This window comes from Microcebus murinus, chromosome 19 (assembly GCF_040939455.1).
Source record: "Microcebus murinus isolate Inina chromosome 19, M.murinus_Inina_mat1.0, whole genome shotgun sequence".
Taxonomy (NCBI): domain Eukaryota; kingdom Metazoa; phylum Chordata; class Mammalia; order Primates; family Cheirogaleidae; genus Microcebus; species Microcebus murinus.
Genome location: NC_134122.1, coordinates 1,966,594 through 1,994,339, shown reverse-complemented (window position 1 = coordinate 1,994,339; position 27,746 = coordinate 1,966,594). Strand labels below are relative to the sequence as shown.

The following is a 27,746-nucleotide window of genomic DNA, read 5'->3' as shown; positions in this document are numbered from 1 at the left end:
CCGAAGGGTAATAACTGGTCCCCTGGCATGACAGTGGGGACAAGCCTGGAGACTGAGGCTAAGGCTTCTCAAGGATCTTGCTGGAAATCCCACTGCAAAAAACAAGTCATGATGCAAACCCCAGTCTGGCTGCCCCCGAAACCCTTGCTGCCTTTCTGGGGAAGCCGGGGAGGTGACAGTGGAGTGGGTGAAGGGGTAAAGGGCCTTGGCCCTGAGAAAGGCAGACCCCATACCTGCCACAGCACCAGCGCCAGGAGGAGGTATTGGACCCCGGCACAGGAGACCACGGGAAGCAGAGCTAGGTGGCTGTGGGCAGAGACTGGCCCGCCCTCCGACATGGGCTTAGGGCTTTTGTGTCTCTGATGAGCTGAGTCCAGCTCTAGGCATGGGGGGGGCAGGGGTTTTAGGTGTGCTGGGACAAACGCCCCCTACTTTGTACGGAAGGGATATTCAGATGCTTGACAAGTACACTTGACATACTCTATTTTATACAGCAGAATAAGTATCAAGCAATGATATACTTGAAAAATAAAACTATAAAGAAACAAAAACCAAGAACAACCCACTCTACTAAGTCCCACCTTGGTATGATTTAAACATACTTTCCAAAGTAGCTTTAATATCACACAAGTGGCTCGTAGGTTTACAGCGAGAGAAAGCAGAGGCAGTGAGGAAGGGCTCCCCCAGCCTCTGGCCTCCAGCTCTGCCCAGCAGGTTAGCTGTCGGGCAAGAGCGGGGCTGCCCTGCTGCACCTCAGAAACCCAGGTTTCCCAGGGGTACAGGCATCTCTGGTCCCCACGCCCACAGCAACAGGGAGAGTCCCCTCAACCCCCACTTAACTCCGACCAGGGAGGAGGGGACTCTCCCTGACGGGGTCCTGAGGCCTGGGCGAGGGGGGCGGGCTGTCTGCAGGGTCATCGTGCAGGATGGTGAGGAAGCGCTCGCCCCCCTCACAGAGCAGGCTGTGCACAGCACGGCACAGGGCCAGCGAGGGAGGCTCCTGGGAGCTCACCAGGGGGAGGAGTTCAGCCATTAGGACCTAGGGACAGTGCAGGGCCAGGTCTCAGGGGTGCCCAGTCCTGGGTGGCTGGCCTAGGTGGTGGGGTGATCGCAGGACAGTCTTCAAGGCCCTCAACACTTTCTGAGGCTTCAGGCTGTTCTGCTGCCCTGGCCCACCCAGACTCAGGGGCTCACTCCCCACCCCCTGGGTCCTGGGGGTGCAACACAGTCAAGCGTGATGCCCGGCCATTCTCCTGTTGAGGAGGAGTCCTCCCCACGGCCAATGGCTCCCCCAGGCACCCCCTGGCTGCACACGAGTACCTTTTCCAGGTGCACCTGCTGGTCCAGCATGGCCACCCGCAGCCTGAGGGCCGCCAGGGTCTGCAGCTCCTGGGTGCTGGAGTAGAGAAGCAGCTGGGGGCTCCAGAAGGGGTCTGCTGCCCCTCCACAGGGCGGTGGGGTCCTGGATGGCCTCTCCATAGGACACGGCCCCACAGGCTGCTCTGCCAGTGCTACGTGGACAGGAGGATGTGGCTACATGAGAGGGCAGCTGTGCCCAGTTGTCCAGGCACCTCCTCCTCACCTCCTGCCCCCTTTCAGGGGTACAGTCAGGCTTCCAGAACAGCCCAGCACAAGATGGGGTGAGGTGGGCCTGGGCTCGCTGTGGCCGGAGGTCCTCTGTGAAATCTCCTCTGCCTCCTGGATTTCTTTACTGTGCTTACTCACACGTAACTGTTTTGAGACTGACTTTGTTTTTGACAAATTAGATATCATTACTCTTAAAACTTTGAGCAATTAAAAAATACAATGGAGAGGCCGGGTGTGGTGACTCACACCTCTAATCCTAGCACTCTGGGAGGCCGGGGCAGGTGGATCGCTCAAGGTCAGGAGTTCGAGACCAGCCTGAACAAGAGCAAGACCCCGTCTCTATTAAAAATAGAAAGAAATTAATTGGCCAACTAAAAATATATAGAAAAAATTAGCCGGGCATGGTGGCGCATGCCTGTAGTCCCAGCTACTCGGGAGGCTGAGGCAGAAGGATCGCTTGAGCCCAGGAGTTTGAGGTTGCTGTGAGCTAGGCTGACGCCAACGTACTCACTCTAGCCTGAGCAACAAAGTGAGACTCTGTCTAAAAATAATTTAAAAATAAATAAATAAATAATACAACAGAGAAAAGAAGCGCTATTGTCCACAAATAACCACCTCTTGCAATACCTGGAGAGTCACCTCCCAGGGTCTTTCTGATGCTCATATGCTGCTTTTTCTGCACTGGATAAATAAGCCAACTGCTCAGAGTGATGAGGGGCTGCTTGTTGGGAGCAGTGGGGCAGGAGGCTGTCCCGATGTGGTGAGGGAGGTGAGCTGGTCCCATAGGACAGCTGGCAAGAGCCCAGCACTGCAGGGCGGCGTAGGAAGGGCCTGCTCGCTTTTCCTGGAGGCATGGGCAAGGCTGGCCAAAGTCCCTGGTGCTGGTCCAGGCCTCAGCACAGGTGGCAGGGCAGGGGTGGGGCTTTACCTGCATGCAGCTCCTGCAGCCTGTGGAGACACTGCCCAGTGACAGCCTGCAGCCCCTCCAGGGTAAGCAGGCAGTGGTACTCCTGCGTCCAGTCCGTGGGGGCTATGCAAGAGTTTGGGGGGGGGGGAGGCAGGCTGGGGTGATGCCAGTCTTGAAACCTTCCCTGCACCCTGCCTTCCCCACGCCCTCCAGAGGCCCCTGTTGGCCCACTGACCCGCAGAGAGCTCTTCCTTCATGCGCAGGCTCAGCAGCGAGCAGGCCTCCTGTAGGCGCCCCACCTCCGCCTCCACCTCCACCGCACTGAGCACGGGGCCAGGCCGGCCTGACTGCACACGGGTCAGGAAAACTCCCTGTGACCAGGCCCCTCCCCTCCCACCAAGGGCTGGTCTAGCAGTGGCCCTGGCCATCCCATACCAGCCCTTCCTAGGGCCACTCTTCAACCTGCCAGGTTTGGAGCAGAAGTCCCCTGGGCTCCTGCAAGCCCCGCAAGGATACGGCTGTCTGCATCTTCTGGAGGAACTGGGTTTTGGCGGCAGCGGCAGCATCTGTGGAATCCCTGGGCTGAGCAGAGCGGAGCTGGGCCCACAACCTGGGTTGCAGACACGGCACCCCGGGAACCAGAGGGATGTGGTTATTCTAGCTGGTTGGGCCCTGGGAGGTAGGCAAGGGCCAGGGTGGCGGCCCCAGGCTGGGTGTCTGGCTGTGCTGAGTGCCAGGAGGGGCCTTCAGAGGCCTGGGGGAGCCAAGAGGACACTGCCCAGGATAGGGGACAGAGCTAAGAGACAATTCACGGGTAGAGCTGGCAGTGACTAGTCACTGTGACACTGCTAAGAGCGCTGGGTGCTTCTCTATACCAAGTAGTGCAACACTTGAAAGGTACCATCTCCTTTAACCCTTACAACATCTGTGAAGCTGCTACTATTGTCACCTCCAGAGGGAAGACAAATTGGGACTTGGAGACACCAAGTTTCCCGTTCAAGTCTTACAGCTTATTGAATGGTTGAGCTGGGGGCTTCACAAACTGCTGAATCTAAGGTGACTACAATGTCCTAGCTGGGCAGACTTTTTCACGTTGACAGTGACCCCCCCTCCCCCCCCCAGTAAAGAAAGTAGGCAGAACCGCCTGTTTCTCCTACACATTCCTGACCTGGTGATGCCTCTCTGGTCTCCCCTCTGCCCCCACCATGGCCGAAAGACCCAGCCTACCGGGAGTTCTGGGAAGCCGCCTTCCTGAAGGCTGCAGGCAGCTGCAGCAGGCGCCTGTCAGAGAAGCCAGTGTTCAGAGCAGCCTCGCCTCTGGCGGCAGTAAGTCTGTTCCCTGCCCAGAGCCCAATGAGGGAGGCTTCTTGCACCCTCTGCCCCACCACCCATTCTAAGACAATCCCCCCTGGACAGGACTTCCAGAGTGGCCAAGGGAGCCAGCCCAGCCCCTCCAGAGCCCATCCGGAGTGCGTGGGCTGGGTGGATAAGGGGACAGCCATGGAGAAGAGGGCAGGACATACTCCACCATGTTAAACTGGGCTCCGTCACACCAGCTGCTACATTTTGCTAGCTTCAGAGAATGAGCCTCAGGGGCTAGCACCCCTGGGCTCCTGTGACCCACACCCTGCTCAATCCCTTGCCCTTCCTACCACCCCAAATCCCAGACTCCTGTTGCTGGCCAGGGTCTGAGAAGAAAGAGACACCAGTGCCTCCAATGAGGGTCTGGGAAACCTACCCCTTCTCCTTGAGTGTGAAGGCTTCTAGGGCCTGAGGAGCAGCTGATGGGCCCACGTGTTGGTCCCTGAGGCCTGGCCCAGGCCTGGTGGCTCTGGCTTCTACCCCCACACGGGCCCTATTGCCCGCTGAGAGGAGCCTGCGCTCAGGGTGGCCCTTGGCAGGCACTGTGGTCTGGTGGATGCCCCTGGTGGGTTTTGCCTCTGATGTGCAGCTGCCAGCCTGGCCTGGGGCCCGGGTTGGGGCAGAGGCTGTCATGCCAGGAGACGTGGCAAAAGACCCGGATTTCAGGCTGGGGGCCTTGTCTCTTTCTCCAGCCTTAGAAATGACTTTTCGCACCCGGACAGCCTTCTCCAGGGCCTGGGTCAGAAGTTCCAGCTCCTTGAGGTCTTGGGGGCTGGGTGTACATGCTGTGAAAGCCAAGAATCATGCAGGGGTCTTTCCCCACTGCATCCCAAAAAGGGTCTCTCACAACTGCATGCCAGAAGTCCGGTCTGGGCAGCACCGGGAGAAGGTGGGTGGCAGAGGTTTACCTGGAGAGGGATCCTCTTCTTTAGTTTCTGGCCCTAGAGGTGGTTCTGGAGCCAAGATCCCAGCTGGTTCCCTGCAAAGAAACGGGCAGCTGTAGCACAGCCAGGAGGCAGGGCCCAGGCAGACCCCAGAGTCTGCTTGGCTCCCAGACTCAGAGGCTGCTGGGTAAGAGGGGTGGCACTGACAACCCGAAACTTGGAAGTGGGAGACTGCGCCCGGCCTCCCAGCCCCAGGGCTCTGTGCAGGATTCTGAGGGTCCGCGGGAGGCCCGCCAGGGGGTCCCGGGGTCCGCATACCAGGCCCGCAGCAGCCGACGAGAGACGCGCAGGCTCTGCTCCAGCTGCAGCTGTCGCTCTGCGCAGTCGTCCAGGGCACCCTGCAGCTCGGCCACCAGCCTGGGGAGACGCACCGGCGGCTCAGCACCTCGGCTGGCCTCGGGCCCCGCGCCCGCCCGGCCCCGGCCCCGCCCCCTGCCGCCGCGGGCCTCACCGGCGCGAGCAGCCGGAGGGTAGCATGAAGGCGGCTACGGCTCTTTGCAATTGCCGCCACCGGAAGATCCCGCCCCTTCCGGGGAAGAAGACCGCCCCCTTCCGGCCCCGAGTTCAGAGCTCAGGGCCCGCCCCCCGACGACCGGAGCACCCCCATCGCGGCCCCGCCCCCGCAGGCCTGGCCCCGCCCCGCAGGCCTGGCCCCACCCCCGCAGGCCTGGCCCGGACTCTGGCTCTGAGCTGGGTGGGCCCCGGGGCAGGGTGAGTTCGGTGACCTCAGGCTTCTGGTTTGGAAAACCGGGTGGATGGTGGAGCCATTCCCGCCCTCCTCTTGCAGGGCTCCTGTGGTGGTTTACTGGTTGGCTTCATGTCTGTCCCTACTGAAGGTGCTCTAAAGCAGGGACAGCTGTCTTGCTGACCCGGGGGCGGCACAACACAGGCTCAGGCGCACGGAGGAGGGAACAGTCTGTGATAGGAGCCCAGACAAGGGACAAGAATGTGCTCACATTTGGACCCCCAGGGAAGTGTCAGGTTGGCACCTGGACACATGGGCTCCATGATTGGGAACAGGTGCGCCATGGATGATGGAGCCCAGAGAATGCCAGAGGTGGAGGACAGTGGAGCACAGTCACAGAAGCAATGGGAGGCCTAAGAGGGAGGGGCTGTGGACCAAGTGCTGCTGCGGAGGCCCAGGCAGCCTCTGCATGTGGGTGAATGAGGCCTTCAGTGCTGCAGGGGACAGCTGGGGGAGGAACAGACAGTGGGTGGGTGCAAGTGAGGAGGGCAGCAGGGCCCACCGTGATGGGAGGTAACAGGAATAAACGATGAACTCAAACCCTGAAGAGGCCAAGAAATCTCAGGTGGCAGCTGGAGGCAGGACAGACTTGGGTGTGGTGAGTCCATTAAGGATGGGAGAGGTGAGTCCATTTTAGTCATTCACAGGAGATGCCACAGCAAAGGGATGGAGGACACAAAGGAGGGGAGTTGAGGGTGCAGGGCACAGAAGAGGAAGGGGGCTGGGATCCAGGGCAGGCCCATCCCTCAGCGGTGGGGAGGCTGGCTGGAGGCTGGCTGCAGTCGTGCTGATGTGGGATTTCTCTGTGAAGCGGGAGGGGAGGGGAAAAGGGCTCAGGTGGCACTTAGGGGACGCAAGGAGCCCTCATGCCACAGGCAGGAGGCGCTGGAGTGACCATCAGGGTTTGGGCAGTGGCAAGGAGACCAAGCAGGTGGTGCCAGGCCCCCTGGGAGTAGTTTCCTTCTGCTCCCGGAAGCAGGCTGGGAGAGCAGAGAAGCGAATCCATCAAGTTGGGATTTTGACACAGGAGACCACAGACAAGTGGTCGAGGCAGTTAAGGGATGCACATCACTCACTTGCCACTATCTCCATCACATTTAATCCTCACAACACCCCTGTGAGGTAGGTATCATTGCCCCATCTTACAGATGAGGAAACTAAGGCTCACGCACGCCAGGGGCAGTCGACAGGATAGGTCTGCAATTCCAATGCCTGGGTTCCCCTCACCCCAACCACACACCACCTGGGGTGGACAGAATTCTCTTACAGTAGCAACAAGACAGCTGCCACGGAGACACCCACACCTGTACGAGCACACAGAAGAGCAACCACTGAGCTAACATCTCCACATCCCTGTATTTCTGGTTCAAGAGCATTTTGGGGACACTCCTGGCCAAGTGGTTCTTCCTTACATTTCCAGAGGAAACAAAGTATCCCAGCAGGGTGTGTGTGTGTCAGTGATCAACCCAGCCGGGGAGAGGTCACGGCCAGCGGGGAAGGGCAGGGGCACACGGTCAGTGTCCATCAGGGGCAAGTCCTTGACTCCCCTGCTCTCCTTCCTCCTGGTTATTTCAGACATTACAGAGAACTTTTAAATTTTTTCTGGCTAACCACTCTGGGGAAATTCCTTTTGAATCAAGAGTGTCAGGACAGCATTGAGGGGCTGGAGTCAAATTTTCTTTTTTTTTTTTTTCAGTTGAACCCTAAATAATGTTGGGAATCTCATTTTTTTATTTAATATCCTCTCTTTTTAATTGTCCTTTTGCTTTCATCTTTAGAGAATGAAGTCTAGAAGTAAAACAGGAAAAGAATGGCCCAGAAATTAAGTATAAAGAGAGATGTTCACAGACCGCCCCCCCCCACATGAGGCAAACCATCCTGGGGGAGGGGCAGATTTCTAAACCCAGTGGGGAGAGCGGAGGGAATAGCCTGTGGCCAAAGCACCAAAGGGAGTTCCCACGCCTGGCGGCCACACCATCCACACTGCTTTGCAGGGCACGGGGGCTCCCCGCAAGGGAACCCACCACCCAGAAGGGAGTAGGTGCCCCATGAGGCCACGCTGGGTGAGGGGCAGCATTGCGCTCAGAGCCGTCCACTCCCCGCTGGGGCCCAAACCAGGCAGATGCAGGCAGGGGCACGAGCTGTGCCAGGCTGCCTGGGTCGCACCTACTCTGAGTGTGAAAGCTGTCGGCTGCTGGCGTGGGGCTCTGTGGGGCTGGGCAGACCAGGACACACACGGGCTTAAGCTTCCAGAGACAGTGGGACATGGGAGGGTACAGAGAGCCTTCACACGGTGTGGCATGCTTGGTAGGAGGCTAAACGTTCCAAAGAGAAGGATCTGAGCTTTTTGTTCTGACTCGGACATTCTGAGGGTGCACACAGGTTCCCCTGGTGGCTACGAGTCCCCCTCTTTGCTCTGTGTGTGACGGCCTCTGGGTCTCAATAGTGTTCCTCTGCAGTGGCCCATCCCTTGCTAGCGAAACAGCAGCCTCCCTCGGTAAACATTCACTGTGGCAAACACACCGACACCCACTCACAGCTTCAGAAAGCCCAAGTTCATGTCCTCCTCCTCCTCCTGCTCCTCACCATGCACGGATAGGTTTTTCCGCTTCACCTGTTGCTGGGGAACGCTGCTCTCCCGGGGGCTCAGGGGACGACACTGTAAACATGACTTCCTGGCCTGATGGTGGCAAGGCTGTGTGTGTGAGTCGCTGCCTAGGGACAGCACTGAGGTAGTTTGGGGCGGGCCCCCCAAGCTGCCATCCACGGAGCTTGTGGGACTTGCGCTGCTGATGGAGGAGTACCCTGAGGTTGTGATGTCCTTGCCCGGCTCCCTCCTGACGTGGTGTGGGGGCTCAGGCCCTGGAGTGGGAGGTGTCTGGGTGCCTGGTGCTGGGGAATGTGGGTCCTGGCCTCCCCTGTCCTCCGGGCAGGCCTCCTCGTCACTGGATTCCTGGCAGCAGTGCTGTTCTGGGTTCAGGTAGACCACAGTGACATCGAGGACACCGCTGGGAGCTGTCACTGCAGGAAACGTTAGAGAGGTCATGCCATAGCCGGGCATCGGAGGAGGCCCGGCCTGGTCAAGACAGCTCTTGACTGACTTGTCCAGGACAGTTTAAAACACCGTGTGCTGGGCCGAATATCCACCCTGGGGCCCTTGCTATAGTCCCCTGCGTTGCTCTCTTTGGGTAAGAGGCTGTGGGTGACATGCCTCTTTTGAGCTCGGAGGGCTGCCTGCCAGGATTTTGAGAGCAGTGGAGCGTGACAGCAAACCAGCCGTCTAACTTCCTCTGAGGTGGACACGTAAGCCACTGGAAAGTCGACAGTGGGGCGTCGTGGGAGGGCTTACGGACACCGTGTGGCACATTTCAAACAGCATTCTGGAAAGACCTTACCGTGAATCCAGAGACGGGCCTGCCTGCGAGGCCAACACAGACCCAGCTGCAGCTGGGCACGGGCCTGGCCTAATCCTCTCCCCACAGTGTGGCAGGAAAAGCACTGATGTTTTAGAGGCTCTCCTCACACCCGCACCCCCACCGGCGTCTGGACCTGTCCTCTGCTGGCACACGCTCCCTGCTGGAGCATTCGCAGGAGCCCCCCACACGCTGTCCCCTGCGTGCCCCAGCTGCACACTCACCATCACCCTCCTTCTCGCCCTCGCTCTCCTGGTCGCCCTCGTAGCCGGAGCAGCAGTCCAGGCTCCAGTCCAAGAAGCTGCCCAGCAGCGTCTCCTCCTGGCTGGACAGCTCTGCAGTGGGGGTGGTGACGAAGCTGCCCCTGTCCTCCTGGAGGCTGTTCTCCCGCTTCCTGCAAGGTGGGGAGAGTCCAGGAAACCCAGTCACAGGCGGCAGCACTGCGAGGCCCGGCCCAGTCCTCTGCACCTGCCTCTGATGCCTGCCTGGCCCGGGCCACCCTGTGTGCTCCTCAAAGTTTGCTGTGTAGAAAATGCCCACGAAGCTAGAACGGGGAAAAGCCCTCGAGGGCAGGAGCCGAGCCAGAGAAAGGACGATTCAGGCAAAATCAGGCCTTGGTCTGGCTGTGAACCCTGGTCCACCCTGGTCAGCTGTGGGACCCTCTGGAAACTGGCAGGAGGGCGATGCCATCCTCTAGTGCTGACGAAGCAGAGTGCGGGCAGTGCTTGGCCTGGCACCGGGCAAGGCCCACACAGAGCAGCTCATCCCTGGCAGACAGCACCGCTGTCGGCGGGGCTCAGGCCATGCCTGGAATGGGCTAGAGGCCAGAGCAGCGGAGCCTTTCTGCTTCCTGACCCCTGGCAGTGGTTGGAGATGCCCCGCTGTCACCTAGGGGGTTTCTCTCCCAGATGACACGTACGTCTGTGCGCTGGCTTTGCTTGTGTAGAGGACTTGGTCCCCCAGTGGTCAAGGTGCCATCTACAGAGTAAGATGCAGATGGCGGCCCTGCTGGGAGGGACCTAGGCCTCCCGCGTTCAGCACAGTGGAAGATGCTGTCATGCTCGAGGGCAGACCGGCACGTAGGAGCAGCACCCCACCCCCGGCGCAGCCTGGACCTGGGTCCAACTAACCGTTTGGTTCTCCTCCCGGAGGGAGAGCTGAGGAAGGCGTGGAGGTCCCCCGTGCTGAGGAAACACGGGGGTTCTGGGCTGTCCTGCTCCACTCCCAGTGCCGCACACAGCTGGCCGTAGCTCAGCACCTGGAGGGAGGCAGAGTCAGGGCGCCTTCCAGGTACTGCAGGGAGAGGCTGAGGAGCCCGTGCCCACCCGGCAGCCCTGGTCAGATGCCCCGAGGCTGGGGCGGGAGGCACCTCTTGCTGGCTGATTTCTTCGTAGCGCTTGTCCTCGAATCGCTGCTTCACGGCGGTCAGCGACACCTGCCTGTAGTCCTTGGGGGCGTCATCGTGGAAGCTGGAAATGGATAGGTGAGGTGGACGCGTGAGGCTCCCACCCCACTTGTAGCCTCAGCTCACGGAAGTGAGGGGACACGCTCGCAGCGATGAGAACGCACAGCAGCGCGGCCCCTTTGGAAACTGTCTGGCAGCTCCTGGAACAGTTGCACACAGAGCTACATGTGACCAGCAATTCCACCCAGGTCACGCCTGAGAGAACTGGAAACTACGAGCATGTCCACAGGACGTGCACGAGAACGCTCACGGCGGTGGTGTTCGCCACACCCAAAAGGCAGAAACGCACGGATGTCCACCCTGATGGAAGGAGGAACACCGGCGCCGAGTGCACAGCGGAACGTGGCTCAGCCGTGGAGAGGAGAGCAGCCCCAACACGCGGTGGCTCCGCGAACCCAGAAGACAACGTGCCGAGTGAAATGACCAGGCACAAAGGCCACACAGCCTATGACCCCACTGACAAAATGTCCAAAACAGGCAAATCCACGGAGACAGGAAGCACAGCAGGTGGGGGCCAGAGTTTGCAACTCCTGAGCAAAATGACAGTTCGTCAGCTACAGAAAGTAACAGGAGCTGTGTTCCTGCCGCCTCTGGAGCCCGGCTTGGGTGAGAGAGCTGACGTATGCGTGCCGAATGTGAAAAACTTATCAAGCAAGAACCACAGCCCTGGAATTTTAAAACAGCAACTCTGGGTAACATTTCTGGCCTGACCCTCGCTTCGGGAAGACCTGCATATGGACCAACAGCCATCACAAGCGGAAGCAAACGCCTGTGGTGGTCCGTGCGGCCCGCCCACTCTGGCCCAGCCCGGCCAGAGGAATCCTTTCCTCTACAAACTCACCACTTCTTATGCAGGCTCAAGACGCAGGGCACGAGGTCTTCGCGGGAGAATCCAGTGAGCTCCCACAACCGAGGGGTCCAGGGCTGTGCTGGGGAGGGGCAGATGGGACAGAGGGGCTGTCAGGATGGCTGCCTGGCCACTCCCGCCCACAACTCTGCCGGTTCTACGGTGATTTCCTGGAACTCAGGGTTGCAATCCTTTTAAAGCCAATTGGAAAGACCTCGTATGTAGAGCATGTACACTCACTGTCAGAAATTTTGGGAAAACTTAAGCTGGAGCTGCCATTCACTCCCAGAGAGAACTGCCTTTGGTTTACTTGGTGCATTTCCTTCTCCAGGACAGGTAGACACCTGATTTCTTTTCCTCCCAACCCCTCTCCCCTGACCCCAGGAGTCTCTGGGACGGTCTGTTCCTTACTCTGCCCATGCGTCAGTCTGGCCAGGAGCAGCGCTGCAGCAGCCAGGCGGGCCGGGGTGAAGGCGGACAGGCTGGTGTGCAGCAGGGAGAGCTCGCAGAGGAAGCTGCACAGGTGCTGGGTTCTTGGCGCCATAGGGACCAGGGTCAGCAGGACCTCTTTGTAATCCACCACCGTGGGGACCTAGACAGACGGGAGGTGGGTGTGGAGTCTTAGCACTTGGAGGGTTTCTCCGCCACATGGCTGAATGGGCCCAGCCCGGGGCGTGGCCTGGGTGAGTACAGGGCACCAGGGCATGGAATGATGCAATGCAGCCATGGCCTCTTGGTCCATGGCTCTGGGCACAGCAGAGACAGCTGCCCTCTGGGTCCATGACAAGCTCCTAGAGCAGCAAAGCTGAATGCCCTCCTATGTCCGCAACACAGTGATAACTGTAACTAACAGGCAATAAGAAAGCTGCCACTTACTCGAATCTTCCCTTCCAGGGCAGACACGATCTCTCCCATCATCCGCACCAGGTCCTCATACTTGTATGTGTTGTCCGTGAGCCACACGGCCTCGCGGATGGTCAGGATCTCCTTGCTGATGAACCTGGAATGCCAAGAAGGGACCTCAGCGGGGCCCAGGCTCTGGGAGGCTTCAAGTAAGGAGGAAGGGGTGGCTTTGGGCTTCGTTGACAAAAGGAGGTTACTCAATGGACCCAGCTGCTGTGGCCAACGAGAATTAAAGCACAGCGTGGTCAGAAGGTGCTGGAAAGAGGCCCAGAGCCACAAGGCAAAGGCAGAGTGGGACGGCAGGGCGGTGAGGCAAACGCCAAAACGTCTCTGCAAAAGGCCCCAGAGTAACACAGTCATTCAGTTCTAAATGACCTTAAGGATGAGGATTTGCCCTGTCTTGTGACAGTGTCCATCAATCTAATATAAATGTTTTAAACTCAGAAGGTGGGTGAGCCTTTGACTCGGAGTTGGAGGCAGAGGCCCCAAAGGCCACCTGAAGGTCTGTGCACAGCAGTGTCTGACCACAGGGGTCCTGACAGTGGTCAGGGCAGGTGGTCACCTTGTTCTCTACCACCTGCCTGCACCTGCCATCCAGGAACACGCTGTTCCAGCGTCCCGAGGGAGCCTTCCCTTGGACTGGGGCCAAGTGTGTTTGCTGCCCCGTCCTGGGGCCTCTGCACTGGTCACCATTTTGACAGGGAGGACAGGAGGCACAGGGGCCGTGCCTGCCGGCATGAAGGCCACAAACACCAAAAAGACGGTTTGCGGTGGCTGGTGGGGACATGGCAGGTGCTGCTCTGAGAGTGGAGGTGGAGGCGCCTCAGCCTTTTTTGTTTTCTTCTTTTTCTTTCTTTTTTTTTTTTTTAAACTGAGTATCACTCCTGCATTATTATTATTATTATTATTTTGAGACAGAGTCTTACTCTGTTGCCCGGGCTAGAGTGCTGCGGCGTCAGCCTAGCTCACAGCAACCTCAAAGTGCTGGGCTCAAGCAATCCTCCTGCCTCAGCCTCCTGAGTAGCTGGGACTGTAGGCATGTGCCACCATGCCCGGCTAATTTATATATATATATATATATTTTAGTAGGCCAATTAATTTCTTTCTATTTTTAGTAGAGACAGGGTCTCGCTCTTGCTCAGGCTGGTTTCGAACTCCTGACCTTGAGTGATCCTCCCACCCAGAGTGCTAGGATTACAGGTGTGAGCCACCACGCCCGGCCATCCATTCTTTTCTTGAGACAGAGTCGCACTCTGTTGCCCCAGGTAGAGCACAGTGGTGTCATCATAGCTCCCTGCAGCCTCAAACTCCTGGGCTCAAGCGATCCTCCTGCCTCAGCCTTCTGAGTAGCTGGGACTACAGGTGCATGTCACCATGCCCGGATAATTTTTCTATTTTTTGTAGAGATGGGGTCTCACAATGTTGCCCAGGCTGGTCTAAAACTCCTGGTCTCAAGTGATCTTCCTGCCTCAGCCTCCCAGAGTGCTGGGATTTCAGACATGAGCCACCACGCCTGGCCTTCCCCCCCACCCCAAGGCTAGTAGAGCAGACTTTACTCAGGGGGGCCATGGTACTAGGTATGGGGTCCAGTGCACCAGGTCTTGCAGTGGGGGAGGGAGTTTGGACTCAACTCCCTAAAGCACTTTTTTTTTTTTTTTTTTTTTTGAGACAGAGTCTCGCTTTGTTGTCCAGGCTAGAGTGAGTGCCGTGGCGTCAGCCTAGCTCACAGCAACCTCAAACTCCTGGGCTTGAGTGATCCTTCTGCCTCAGCCTCCCGAGTAGCTGGGACTACAGGCATACGCCACCATGCCCGGCTAATTTTTTTATATATATATCAGTTGGCCAATTAATTTCTTTCTATTTATAGTAGAGACGGGGTCTCGCTCTTGCTCAGGCTGGTTTTGAACTCCTGACCTTGAGCAATCCGCCCGCCTCGGCCTCCCAAGAGCTAGGATTACAGGTGTGAGCCACAGCGCCCGGCCCCTAAAGCACTTTTAACAGTTATTCTTTCACTGCTGGCCAGTTTGCGGCCCAGGAGCTCGGAGGCAGCGGCCTGACCTTTTTGGCCGTCTGGTTGGAAGCCCTGGATGCTGCGTTCAGGGCCAAGAGCATATCTGAAGACAGCCCTGGTTGGTGAGAGGCTGGTCTGCCCACCTTGCAAGCCCACGCTCCCTCCTCCCATGTGACGGGACACTGCTTTGAGCGGGCACACACCTGCCTCACAGAGGCCACACTTCCCAGGGCCCATCGTGGTACAGCTCCATGACTAAGCTCAGCTCAAAGGTGGACACAGTAGCCGAGGGGTCTCGGGGACAAGGGCAGCAGCACCCCAGGACGGCAGAGACGAGATGGGGGCTGGGCTCTACCATGACCTCGAGAAACAAAAACTGCCCCGGTGACCTGAGCCTGGACCCTCTGCCTCTGGGTTCCTTGTGCAGCAGAGAAATGAGTCTCTGTGGGTTTCCCCATCGCTATGTGTGGCCAAACCTATTCCGCACCCGAGGAGCCCAACAGACAACCAGCGGGTCTGAGAAGCACTTCCCAAGGGAATGCTGGGGAGGCTGACTTAGGAAAACAAGCAAATGCAAAACATATCTCAGGAGTTGGCTTCCACATTGCTCCTATGGCAAAACCAGGATGATCAGGTTAAGGGAAAGTAGGTTTGGGTAAAATGCAAGGTGGCCCACTGTGAAAAGTCGGGGCTGCTGGGGTGCAGGAATGACATCCACGTGGTTGAAGTGGGCTCTGCTGGGGCATCAGTGGGTGGCACTAGACCCTCTAACTCCAGGAACTTTGGTGACAGACTTGAGAACTCGACCTCAGAGAGGCGGTTCTCTCTGTGAACTCTGAACACCGGGAGGAGAGCAGCTGACTGTGACCCTCCCTGGTCACCCTCTTGCCCTCAGGAGCAGCCTGAGCCTGCAAGACTGAGGCCACACTCAGGTCCCGAGACTGCTGGGACACGCTGGCTGGACAAGGAGCCCCGCAAAGCAGCTGCCACCCCTGCCTGCAGAGGCCGCTCAGCCTGGGCTTCTACCCTCTGACCAGCCGGGACCAACTACTAGCACGTGATGCACGGGTGCCCCTTGAGCCCAGGAGGGCCAGCATGTCCCTGCTGGCCAGGCTGGGGGCATCTCACCGGGTGCAGATGACCATGCAGGCGATGCCCAGCAGCTGCAGCCGGTACCGGGGCACCAGCCTCCGGCGCAGGTACCGGTCCACACACTCCACGGTCAGGTGCAGGCACAGGCTCGTGAAGTCCTTCATGGTGGCAACCTCCACCAGCCAGTCGATCAGAATGTACCTGTGGAAAGAGTGCTGCCCTGAACACCAGGGCACCGGTCCTCCAGGCGCCCATCTCCAGCTCCCACCTGGGTGTGTCGGACTGAGCGAGTGAGCCGGTCACGTGTGGAACCACTGGTTTCCCCAGGAACCCAGGCTGGGAATGCCGCATCCCAGCCTCTATCGAGGCCCTGGGGGTCCCCACTCCCAGCCTCTGGTGAGCCCTGTGTCTCCCTGCTTCTTTCCCGGGAGGCGGGTGGGCTGCCAACCCCCTCCCCCAGGCCCCACATTCCCGGTGCTCATAAACGAAAGCATTTCGGGGCCTGGACCTAGTGCAAAGTGAAAGGGCAGCTCTCAGCTTCCAGAATTGACACCCGCATGGCGTGCAGGTGGGGGGGGATGGTAAGTTGTGCCGTGGGGTTGGGCCTGGAATGAGAAAAGTCACTCAAAAGCGGCAAGAGCTGCAATGCTTCTGCAAACCCAAATCCCCCTTGGAGCAGCTTGCTCACCCGGGTCGTTTCTCACAATCTCCTCAACACAGCAAGGGGCCAGGAACACAGCTAAAGCAAGAGCCATTGAGGCCACGGGCAGGAGTTCTCAGCCCCACTCACCCAGCCACCCTGCCATATGCCCAAGGGTTGACAGACAAGGGCCCTCTCCACAGGGGGCCAAAGCCAGGGTCAGGATCTCAAATGGTCACAAGGGAACGTGGAAGGATGCCCAAACACAGAAAGTCCCCAAACACCTTTCTAAGCAGAGATGAGACACGTCTCAAAGCAGAGGGGAGGGACAGTGACAAGCACAGATGAGGCAGACGGGCAGGCACAGGTGTCAGAAGTACCTCCAGGGGGGAGAAGGGACGGGCAAACAGGCCAGTCGATGAGAGGCAGAGGAGCAGCAGGCAAGGCTCTATTTCCCCCCAGGACAAAGAGCACAGGGGGGACCCCCCTAAGCACATGGACTTCACAAGCTCAACGATCTGACTTCTAGAAACAGACCACTTTAAAATGCTTAAATTTACATTTAGCCCTCGCCCACCCACACTTCAAATGAATAGCACGAGAAAGAAAAAAGCAGCCTGAGAGTCGGAAGGTGTTCTTCCAGCACAGAGAAGGAGGGGCTGGGGCCGGGCAAAACCCCACAGCTGAGAGCCCTTTGGGGGGCGGAGTTTGCTGCATACCTGAGCCCGCCCCTCCAAGGAAGAGGACCCACTAACTGAGCACCTACTGTGTGCTGGGAACTGTCTGCCAGAAGGGCAGCATCAGAGGCTACCAATGTCAGGCCTAGGCCTGAGCAATCAGTCACATTTTCCGTTTTGCCCTCTAACACGTTCTGTGATTTTGTGTAAAAGTATGTTATCTGCAAACCTCAGAGGCACATGGACCCACAGGAAGGTGCAGGTCTTGCTGGGGTGTCCTGGCAGCTGCGCCAAGGGCACAGCGCCTGCTGGCCTCATGTGACACCGATGCCCACGTGAGGGGGAGGTCACAAGGAAAGGTCAGGATTTGGGAGCTGGGGACCTGCACCCCCTTGTCTCAGAAAGATATTTAAAATGTATTTAACACATTCCGTGGCTTAAAAAGGAAAACTAGAGAGAGCAGAGTAGGATATTTTCTTCCTCAAAGTCCTGGATAACTTGGGTACCGCAGGTTTTAGAAAACGCACATGCGCACGGGGTGGGGGGTTATAAGGCAGGTTGATGACCCAGCACTTTGCTGCCAGGGACAGGTGACTTAGGTTAGCAGAAGCAGCTCCAGCAGCCGCCTCACCTCATCGTGTCATTGAGTCCCTTCTGCACAGAGAAGACCTGCTGCTTACTGACGGCGCGGGAGGCCTGGAACAGCTGGCAGACCAGCTCGCCGGACGCCTTCGCCTCCAGCCCGAGCTGGCTCCCGTTCGCACAGGCTTTGGCTAGCGACAGCTGTGGGAGGGAAGGCACCAGCGTGAGCAAGGAGCTGCGACAGGCTGTTTCCAAAGCAAAGGGCAGCGCAGGCGGAGAACACGTGTGTGCACGTTCGCCCTGCTGAACCCAAACCTCCTCGACCTCTGCGACAGCATGGCTGAGGGTTTCACTCTCCTGTTTTGAATAAGTAGCATACCACAGGATAAACCTTTTTTGAAGGGACAAAAGGACTCAGGAGGCCAAGGCAGGAGGATCACTTGAGCCCAGGCTGCAGTGAGCTGTGACCCTGCCATTGCGCTCCAGCCCGGGAGACCCAGAGTGAGACCCCGCCTCTAAAAATAAACAAACAAATAAAAATAAACTGAGAGAAGAGATATAAAGTTAATCATGTTAACATAAAGAAAAGAAGGACAAAAGGTATACAACGAAATGTCAGGTGCCTTCCCACCCTGGTACTGGTCCTCAGCCAATTTAAATTCTCTGTCTAGGAATTATAAAAAAATAAAAGTCTGTTTCTGTTCATCCTCCCGGTGAGAACATTCGATGCTCCTGGGGGAGAGCACACAGCAAAGTGGCCAAGAGCTGGCCGGGCCCAGTTGACCACAGGCACACTGGAGCCCTCTGCGCACTCCGGCTCCTCCTCTTTCGGGGACGGCACAGCGACAGCATCTGCACTGGCAGGTGACGAGGGTTCCCTGAGATGTGTCAGCTATTCTCCCATGTGGGTGATTCTGATTCGTCACTCTGTGGGGCGTCACCTTGCAGCCTGGATGGTGTCTGCACCCGGCTCCTGCCATGCTCGGTCCCGGGAGCGGCCGTGTGAGGCCTTTTGCTGCCTGTGCCTGCGAGTCCTCTGAAAGGCTCGAGCTGACTCTCACATCCATTAATGGGAGCACCTACTTCATCACATCTTTGAGAGCAAAAAATGCTATCATTAAAAAAAATATCTATTTTCAGAAGTTACTAGCTATCCACTCAAAAAACAGAGAGAGGAAAAAAATACATATATACAATTTGCTAATGTGATCAGCCCAAGAACTCATTTAGAGCTAAACTTATTTTTGGTTTTATTTTAAAGAGACAGAGTCTCGCTCTGTTGCCCAGGCTGGAGTGCAGTGGTGCTATCACAGCTCACTGTAACGTTGAACTTCTGGGCTCAAGTGATCCTCCTGCCTCAGCCTTCCGAGTAGCTGGGACTGCAGGTGGGACTGAAGGTGTGCCTGTGCCACCACACCCAGCTAACTTTATTTTCTGTAGAGATGGGGTCTTGCTATGTTGCTCAGCCTGGTCTCGAACTCCTGGGCTCAAGCGATCCTCTCACCTCGGCCACCCGGAGCACTGGGGTCCCAGGTGTCAGCCACCGTGCCTGGCCAAGGCACGCTCTTCTGACTAGCAGTGAGGCTGAATGTCGTTCCACTTTTTAACCAGTTGAATTTATTTCCTCCTTTTTGAGATTCTACTGAGGCCCTATGAATGTCTATCAGGGTCTTAATATTCTTACTGATTACCTGGAACTTCTAATAGAGCTACATGGTTATATTTCTTGTAAATCTGTTGACTGCCTTTCTGGACACGAACATCCTAACTTTCTGTGGCACGTCAGGTTGGTCCTTCTATCTACTTGTGATCTCTTCCCAGTGTTTGAGCACAGATGACTCGCCAACATGCACTGGGTGGAGTGACAAGAACAAGCTTCTAGCCACGTGCCCTGACTTCTCCTGAAAGAAGGGCTTCTTCCTGGCTGCAAGGGGGGAGACCCTGGTGAGCGCCTAGCACACCCCTTGGTTTGCTGGCTCTGACCTGGCGAGCAGATCACATGACCAGTAAGTGGCCAAGAGGAATGGAAACGTGACCCATGTGCCCCTCCACTCTCAAGCAGCCTTGAGTTTTGTGTCAAAAGATACGTTTTACCTATAGGACAACTTTCAAGAGTGGTACGGATTTCGACAGCAGGTGCAGTCCAGAGCATTTAAAACTTAAGAGGCCAGATGGCTCAGAGGCAAGTGGGGAGACAGGCAAGGACGGATGGAGCATTCCCAGGTTCTTCTCCCTGTGCACTCGTGAGCTCAGTTCCCTTATGACTCGGCTCTGGTCCTGCACCAGTTTTGTTGCACCCCCCATCCTGAGCTCCTGTGTGGGGGCCCAGGCAACGCCGCCCCGAGGCTGCACGGAGAAAGGCCAGCTCCCCACGTCACCTGTGCTTCCCAGCAGCCCTTGGCAGCGTAGTCCCTGAGTTTCCGGAAGCTGTGGAGACACCGTCCGGGATCCGACATCTGTCAACAGGAGAAAGTCTCCGTGTCTTCATGCGGTTGTGTCTTGGGATGAACTAAGAACTGACCCATGGGGTTCTTAAATGTTCCTCCCACACCCCCAGGAGCTCCCCAGCTGTGCTGCTTCCCATGTGTCATCCCTCAGAGCACAGTGGCTGTTTCTGGGTGACAACAGCAGCCACTGACCCGGGGCTGCAGGGTCGAGAGGGGCCAGGAGCTCTAAGAGGATCCTCCCTCTTGCTGACAGAACCTCGTCCAAGGGCCAGTTTAGAGAATGTGCCTTTGGCCAACGTAATTCTTCCTCTCCCCAGACCTGGGTGCACTCACATCTGTCCTTCTGTCACTTTCCCAGAGGAGGTACGAGCTGGTCAAACACCCCTGATTAGCGGACTCTTCAAACAGGTCCCGGGCCTGCTGCTGCTTCTCTTCATCCTGGAGGGAGACCCAGCACCGCCCGTCCTCACTCTCTACTCGATGCTAAGTCATTCTAACCACCCGCTCCCCACCCCAGTCACGTGGCCTTTGATAAGATGAGCTCACTAAATCAGAGCAGAAATGACTTCTCTAAAGATACACCACGCGACCACCAGCAGGAGTATGAACGGGGCGTGCCGGCCTCAGGGCCTGCTGTCTTTCGGGACGAGGTCTGGGGATGCCTGGCTTAGCTCTGTGCCGCGCCGGGGCCTGCCCTTCACTCATGCTCCACAGGAGCTACCCGAGCTGCCTGGTCAGTGGCGCTGGTGGCTCTCGGAGCCTCTCCCCTCGGCATCTCTCCTGATGCTGTTGCCGCATCGGTCTCTACAAGCCTCCACCATCCCTACATGTGTCGCAAAGGAGGTCACTGATGACAAAGCCCATGAGGACGAGGGACAGAGGGGTCCACCTGAGCAGGAGGAGAGGCCTGCCAGCAGCAGAGCCACCAGGCAGGGAGCTGGCACCAGCTGTTCAGGGCCCCTGTGTCCTACTATACAATTCTCACCAGCACCTGGTGGGGGGAGGGCTGGGTCAGTCACTCGCTCAGGGCCACACAGGCAGTGAGGGTGGAGCCAGGATCCAAGCCCGGGGCCAGTCCATGCATGCCACTGGCTCCACAAGGGCCTGTCCACTTGCGCTCTGGACCTTGGTCACCCCTTTGTGCTGCTTTTCAAGTACTTCCTGGATCTCGGCCAGGGACACATCAAACATGCAAAGCCCAGGTGCAGTGAGTAACTCGACTCACCTCAAAAAGACTCAGCACTCTGCCCAGGCAGTGCAGGATGGACGCTTTGTGAGTCTGGGGAAAAAAGGGAGGAAGAAGCGTGATCGTGAGCAGAGAACTGCCAGCCCCTCTCGCAGCCTGTGTCCTCGTGGCCCCTGCCCCTGACTTTAGGCTCAGGCTCCGTGACCCCCCTATTTCCAGCTGTCAACACATCTGCCCAGAACCCCGCGGTCCACCCCGGCCTCTGAGGCTTCCTACTCTCCAACGGGCCCTGTATCTGCACCTGCCATTTTCTGCACCCCCACTTCACCGAGGTTCCTGACCTCACGTGACCCACAGGGTCTAGGCTCAGGGTTTTACTATGTCCCAGAACCCCTCTTGCCAGGACTCACTCTCTGCAGCTGGCATTCTGCCCTGAGGCTCTCATGCACCACAGCCTTGCAGCAGCTTCCGGACACCGACCACGGCGGGCGGATGAAGAGCCAGATGAAGGGCGCCGCGGCCACATTCAGCCGCTCGGCCAGACTGAAGAAGTGAGAGGCCTTCAGGCCGTTCACTTCCGCGCGGGCCTCATCAGACACAGACACTGCAGGGATGGACAGGACAAAACCCGGGCATGTCTTGGGGGACGGAACGCAGAAAGTCTGCAACCTCAAGCCAGTGAGAAGCTGCTGGTGTCTTGGGAGGAAAGAGCCCTCCAGGATGGGGCTCCTCCCCTTTCTCCCACTAAGGCCCGGAGCGCTGGGCGTTTGTGACCGTATGCCCCCCTGTAGCCCTCCCAGGGCCTGGACTCTGTGGGCTGGGGAGGGAGCCCCACGGAGGCTTTCCATGACATCCTCCCTCCAGCTGGGAGCCGCTGCCTGAACCCTGCTAATGCGTGCAGGGTGGGGTGGGGATTCTTTTGGGGACAAGAATGTTCTAAAATTAGACAGAAGACATGGCTGCACACTCTGTGAACTGCACACTATAGAAGGGTGAACTGTACGATGTGCGCATTACATGTTGGAAGCGCTCCGTGGGAGGGTGGGGGCGGGAGCTTAGCCCTCCTCAACAGGGAGGAAGGGGTCTCTGCAGTCACAGCAATTCTGGGAAGGGACCATCTCTCAGCAAGACACTGAATCTTTTTCGAAGTAGGAACATAGTGGGCTACACCCCAGTTTTTTTCTTTTTCTTTTTTCTGAGATAGGGTCCTTACTTACTCTGTCACCCAGGCTGGAGTGCAGTGGCATGATCATAGCTCACTAGAGCCTTGAATTCCTGGGCTCAAGCAATTCTCCTGCCTTAGCCTCGCAAGCAGCAGGACTACAGGTGCACACTGCCGTGTGTGGCTAATTTTTTTTATATTTTGTAGAGATGGGGTCTTGCTATGTTGCCCAGGCGGGTCTCAAAAACCTGGCCTCGGCCTTCCAAATTGCTGGAATTATAGGCATGAGCCACTGCACCTGGCTTACCTCAGTCTTTATGTGTTTTGGAAGGTGGAATACTACAGGCTCATTCCTTGGGGTGCTGAACAGGATTGGTAGAAGAAAAGGCTGTGGCTGGGTGCGGTGGCTCACACCTGTAATCTCAGCACTTTGGGAGGCTGAGGCAGGAGGATTGTTTGAGCCTAAGAGTTTGAGGTTGAAGTAAGCTATGACAATGCCACAGCACTCCAGCCCAGGTGACAGAGCAAGACCCTGTTTAGAAGGGTGGCAAAAGGTTCTTTCAGGAGCACCTGGCCTCTGGGGATGCAGGAATCCAGGCCCCAGGCCAGCCCTGGCCTGCTGCACCTGCTTCCGGCTTAGAACCGTGGCTACTGGTACTACTGACACCCCGTGGGATTAAACACACTGACCTCTGCCTCAGAGTCCCACAGAGGATGGCCAAAGAGAGGCGCTGGCATCTACATGTGGGCCTTGGCGTCAGCCAGATGGGGGCAGGAGCCTGGGGAAAGGCTGGCTTGCTGGAGGAGCCCCCATTGTGGGTCCCTGGCTCAGGGTCATTCTTTGCCAACAAGATTAACGGGCTTGCTAAGACAGGACATGACTCTTGTAACCTATAAAGTCACAGTATCATCAATGGGTCCCTTGGCAGGGCACATCTGGGCACAACTCCTGAGAGGGACAGTCAGGCAGACTGTGAGACACGGCAGGACAGCAGCGTCAGTGCCCAGGCGGGGATGACTTACGGCCTTCGTTGTAGAGATAGGCTATGCCCAGCTTCACGGCTGCTTCAAAGTTCCCCTTCTCAGCAGCCCTACAACATTGGGAACACAAACACCACGCTGTTTTATGCCGCAAAGGCTGTGCAGCACCACACAGCACTTGAAGCTGCAATACTTGTTTTTTGAACAAAACATTTTTTTCCATAATATAGTCAAATATGAATTATCCATTATATCCTATGTCATACATGAACCTTGAGAACAATCAGGCTCTGTGAAAGAAGCTGGTCGCAAAGTCCACATATTGTTGATTCCTTTCACATGAAATGTTCAGAACAGGCAAAGCCACAGATACAGTAAATTAATAAGAGGCCACCTAGGGTTTCAGGGATTGTAAAATGGGGAGTGACTGTTAATGGGTTCAAGGTTACTTTTTGGGGTAATGAGAATTCTCAAGTTTTATAGTGGTGATGTTTGAACAATTGACTATAGTAAAAACAAAATGGGTGAATTGTATGGTATGTGGATTACATCTCACTAAGAAATACACACATTGTATCCAGAAGCAGCTCAAGTGTGGCCAAGACAACACAGCCGTCCTGCACTTGCTAACTGGATTACTGGCAACTCAGGTGGATGGGGGCCAGTGTGCTCCCTGGTCAGGAAAGTCCCCGCCCCCAAGCTGTGGCTTCTCAATTTGTAAAAGTTCAAGCTGAGCCTGGTATCACCAGCACACTTGTGCGGTGGGGCTCATTACTGGCCCGTGGGTCAGAGGCAGTGGGATTAGCCCAGGAGCGAAATGCAATAGAACTGAAATCCCACAACTTTGACCAAAGAAAAAAAGGCTGAGTAAAGTGTCCCTACGCAAGTGACTCACGACTGGGTCACATGGGGACCCTCTGGAAGCACCATGGGCCTATGCCAGTGTGATGGAGGAGGATCGATGACACGGCGTGTGACTCGATGGGTAAAGTCTACAGTCCTCAGTAAGTCCCCAAGGATGAGGCAGTGACATGGGAGACACCAACAGGAAAATCATTCCTGAAGCAGGCTTTGGGACACTGGCTCACACACTGGGAAGCCCAAAGGCAAGGGGAACAGAGCTGTTTTCGGGGTGCAGGGTACCTTTCAAAGAGCTTCAGGTTCTTTGGAGAAGGCCACAGCTCCTGGAAGTTGGCACATGCCCACACACTGGCGTGGTTGTCCACCAGGTCCTTGAGGTGGGAGTGTACCTGTAGAATAAGAGATCCAGGGGTGGATTACTGAAGGGCCACCTGAAACTCACTCCTGGAGGCTCCTGAAGACATGCTGTAGACAGAGGGTCTCCAGTCATCATCCCAATCCCAAGTAGTAAAGGACCCTAGTCTCTGTGTATACAAGTAACTGCTGCTCTGGACAGAGAAACAAGCCCTGAAACGAGTTCCTATGAAATTCTAAAGAGGGGGCAGGGGGCAATGGTCCTGAAGAGGGGAACGAGCACCCAGGTTGAAGAAGAGGGGCAACATCTCTGCAAAGGTATATACCTGCAAGGACTGGGGAAACTGACTCTAAATGGAGGCAGGTAGGACAGAAACCTGTTTTGTGCTTCTCTACCCAAGGCCTTGCTGGTGGCTGTGTGGCCTGGAGTTCAAAGGGACTTCAGGAAAAGACTGACACCTGTAATGCTGGCCTGAGGCAGCACCTGGAGCCTCTGCCCTGGCAGACACACGAAGCACCCGGCCAGGACTGTGAACACAGGGGAGCATCTTAAGTGCTACAGAGTCCACCACCATTGGAAATTCAGCACCCCATAGCTTCTATAAAGTGTATCTCAGGTAATGGAGGTGCCTTTGGGAGTGAGGAAATGGGTTCTCGTTGGAGTTTTCCCACAAATTCACTGTATACCATCAGTTAAGTCGCTCACAGTGAGGCTCTGGTTTCAGTATCTATAAAAATAACTCCTAGAGTCCATTTCAGTGTTGGATGTTACATGGGATTGGTCCTAAAAAGTATATTTTTATTCTGTGTAATGTTATCTTATTTCTTAAGGGATGCAAATTTCACTACCGAAAAAGAGAACTTTCTCTGTCCAAATAAACACTACAATGAATAGAGGCAAACCTTAGCGTCCTGTTCCTGTAACCAGAACATCTTCAAGCACTTAGTAACAACATTGTCCTTGTTTCCCTTGCCCCCCTCTGTAGCCAAGGTTTTGCTCTGACATTTAAGGACTCAAGGCCTCAATGGTATAACCAACAGATCTAGAGCTGACACTGTTTTCACCTAGCAACTTACAGCTCGGACAGCAAGGATGTCCCCAACGGAAAGCCATTTCAGGATATGAAAGAGCACATCTTCGGGGAGACTCAAGATGGTTAGGCTTCGGGGCCTCCTTCGTACTCTTCGCTTCGTAGGATAGCAGAAACACTTGGCACACCTACAGTGGACCACTTAGGAAACAAACAAACCCAGGAATCTCAGTAAGATGAAAAGTTATATCTGAAGATGATCTAATAGTTACCGTCCCTTGCCCCACAAGAGAAGAAACTAACTATATTTCTAGTCCCAAACACAGATTAAATAAAGGAGTAGCACTGTACAAATTACAGAAGACATCCTAAGCAGTTCAAACATTTTTTTTTTTTTGAGACAGAGTCTCAACTCTGTTACTCAGGCTAGAGTGCCATGGTGTCAGCCTAGCTCATAGCAACCTCAAACTCCTGGGCTCAAGTGATCCTCCCGCCTCAGCCTCCCAAGAAGCTGGGACTATAGGCATGTGCCACCATGCCCAGCTAATTTTTTTTTCTATATATTTTTAGTTGTTCAATTCACTTCTTTCTATTTTTAGTAGAGATGGGGTCTTGCTCTTGCTCAGGCTGGTCTCAAACTCCTGAGCTCAAACAATCCACCCACCTTGGCCTCCCAGAGTGCTAGGATTGCAGGCATGAGACACCAAGCCTGGCCCGTTAAAACATTTAACAAATATTTATGGAAAAAAGCAGGCGTCATGCAATTTGGCTACTGGGAAAATTTCTGACCCAGAACCCACACGACAACCAGGAAGGGGAAAGCAGCCAACGCTGAGGTTGGTTTTTCTTGCATTTCATTCTCAGGAAGGCTCCTTGGGCCCTTCTGGGTAGGTCTCCTGCTTTTTGTACATATGACCAAAAAGCATAATGTTCAATAAGGATCTACAGACTTGAAGAAGCTAGTTTTTGAGTCCAAATTAGGAGAGTCAGCCTTGGAGAGAAGCAAGAGACCTGCAGGCCAGGCCAGCCGAAGTCTGAGTCTCAGCTCTGCAGACCTGCCCAGCCCAAATCTCTGTCCTCCTCTGTAAAATGGGGATTTGACATATCCCAACATAAACCTAGACCTACACAGGTTCAATTAGTAAAGGAGAAGCGCTGCAGGGTGGTCCTTCCCTGAAGAGTTCTGTGTCCCCTGGTCCCCACCATGGTGCTGCCACTCCAGCCATCCCTTCCTCCTTTCAAGCAAACAACCATGCCCTGTGTCACAGGAGAGAAGAAGCCCCCAGACAGGAATCTCAAGAGCCTGCCTCTCCCCCACAAATGTACCTTTCTACCCATTCCTCCTCCGGCTCCTGACAGAGCGGCTGCTCTCCTGTCTGCACGGACCCTCCCCCGGGCTTCTCCAGCGACTGTCCCCCCCATCTGGGTCTTCCGGTCAGCAAGTAGATGTGCTACAAATGCCAAAGGTACTCCCGCGGCGCCTAATTCCTACAGATCATACGGACTGCACCACAAGAGGCTCCTCATTCTCTCGCTCTAGGACGGACACTTGGAGAGTGTAATGATCACTGCCGTAATAACTGACATCGCAGCTCAGGTCCACCGAGCCCTCGGCACATGCCGGCCCGGTGCGAAGCTCTCACAGGGCGCAGGCCCCGCTATCGCCCACTGACAAGGACCCGGCAGCGCGGGCGCCCTTCCCCGAGGCACCCAGCTAGCGGCCCGCAGGTGCGCGGACGGGACGTTGGGCGGCCGAGCCCACCGGGCCGCCGCCCGCTTGGGAAGCCCGGGTCCCTGAACCGCAGGAGCGGTTGGCCTGAGCCGCTGCCCTCCCGGGAACGGCCGGGAGGCGCCCCGAGCGGGTGCGGGCGCCCCGGGCATCCAAACCCGCCGCACCCGGACGTGGGCGGCGGGGGCTGGGGGCTCCCCGCGCGCAGGGCGTGAGCGGCGGCGGCTGCGGCCCCCGCTCCGGGAGAGGGGCGCGAGCCAGCAGTGCCCGCCGCGTCGGGGCGTCTCCTCACGCAGGACCCGCCGTCCCCGCGCCGGGCAGGCAGCAGGCGCGCGGGGCTGTTCCGCCGCCCGCCCACCCCGAGCACTCACCGCCGCCGCTCCCCATCGCCGCTCCGGCTCCTCCGCCGCCGCCCGCGCCTCCCGCAAGCGCGCCCGCGCCCGGCCAGTGAGCGCCGCCCCGCGCAGGCGCCGCCCAGCCCGCCGCCCGCCCCGGTTTTCAAACGCGCCCGGCGCTCCCATTGGCCTGCCCAGGGGGCGCCTCCCGCCCCGCCCCGGCCCCGCCCGCCCCGCCGGCTGCGCGCGCCCGCGATTGGCCGCGCCAGGACGCGAATTCGAACACTGGCCGTTGATTGGCGGAGCCCGCGCGGCCTCCCGCCTCCCGCCCCCCCGCTGACCAGAAGTCGCGGCGCAGTGGGCCGCGAAGGTCGGTGCGGTGGCTGAGAGTGCTGGGCGCGGACGCGGATTCGAGCCCGCACGGCCGTTCTTTCCGCCGCGTGCTGCGGTAGAGACCCCTGGTTTGGGGTCTTGCAGGAAGATGA

The 27,746-nt window shown here is 56.9% G+C and overlaps 3 protein-coding genes across 3 annotated transcripts in view; 1 reads left to right on the top strand and 2 right to left on the bottom strand.

Annotated features, from left to right (window-relative positions):
• The window catches only part of RNPS1 (RNA binding protein with serine rich domain 1), a 337,992-nt gene that overhangs the window by 154,967 nt on the left and 155,279 nt on the right, over positions 1 to 27,746 (top strand). The gene's annotated exons all lie outside the window — the stretch shown is intronic.
• TEDC2 (tubulin epsilon and delta complex 2) lies at positions 475 to 5,317 on the bottom strand. The gene is made up of 10 exons (XM_012743862.2): positions 5,252 to 5,317; positions 5,059 to 5,157; positions 4,765 to 4,835; positions 4,233 to 4,641; positions 3,722 to 3,775; positions 3,011 to 3,104; positions 2,730 to 2,841; positions 2,516 to 2,617; positions 1,321 to 1,511; positions 475 to 1,039 (listed from the first exon to the last, which is right to left on the bottom strand). Exons 1-10 carry the CDS (start codon positions 5,275 to 5,277, stop codon positions 836 to 838), a joined length of 1,362 nt encoding a protein of 453 aa, XP_012599316.2. The 5' UTR covers positions 5,278 to 5,317; the 3' UTR covers positions 475 to 835.
• Positions 6,630 to 27,397, bottom strand: CCNF (cyclin F). The gene is made up of 17 exons (XM_012743861.2): positions 27,298 to 27,397; positions 25,244 to 25,398; positions 24,095 to 24,201; positions 22,994 to 23,061; positions 21,219 to 21,412; positions 20,848 to 20,901; positions 19,956 to 20,060; positions 19,554 to 19,631; positions 17,225 to 17,376; positions 15,313 to 15,477; positions 12,147 to 12,270; positions 11,682 to 11,862; positions 11,265 to 11,352; positions 10,328 to 10,427; positions 10,089 to 10,216; positions 9,183 to 9,352; positions 6,630 to 8,566 (listed from the first exon to the last, which is right to left on the bottom strand). The coding sequence occupies exons 1-17, from the start codon at positions 27,311 to 27,313 to the stop codon at positions 8,079 to 8,081; spliced, it is 2,373 nt and encodes a 790-aa protein (XP_012599315.2). The 5' UTR covers positions 27,314 to 27,397; the 3' UTR covers positions 6,630 to 8,078.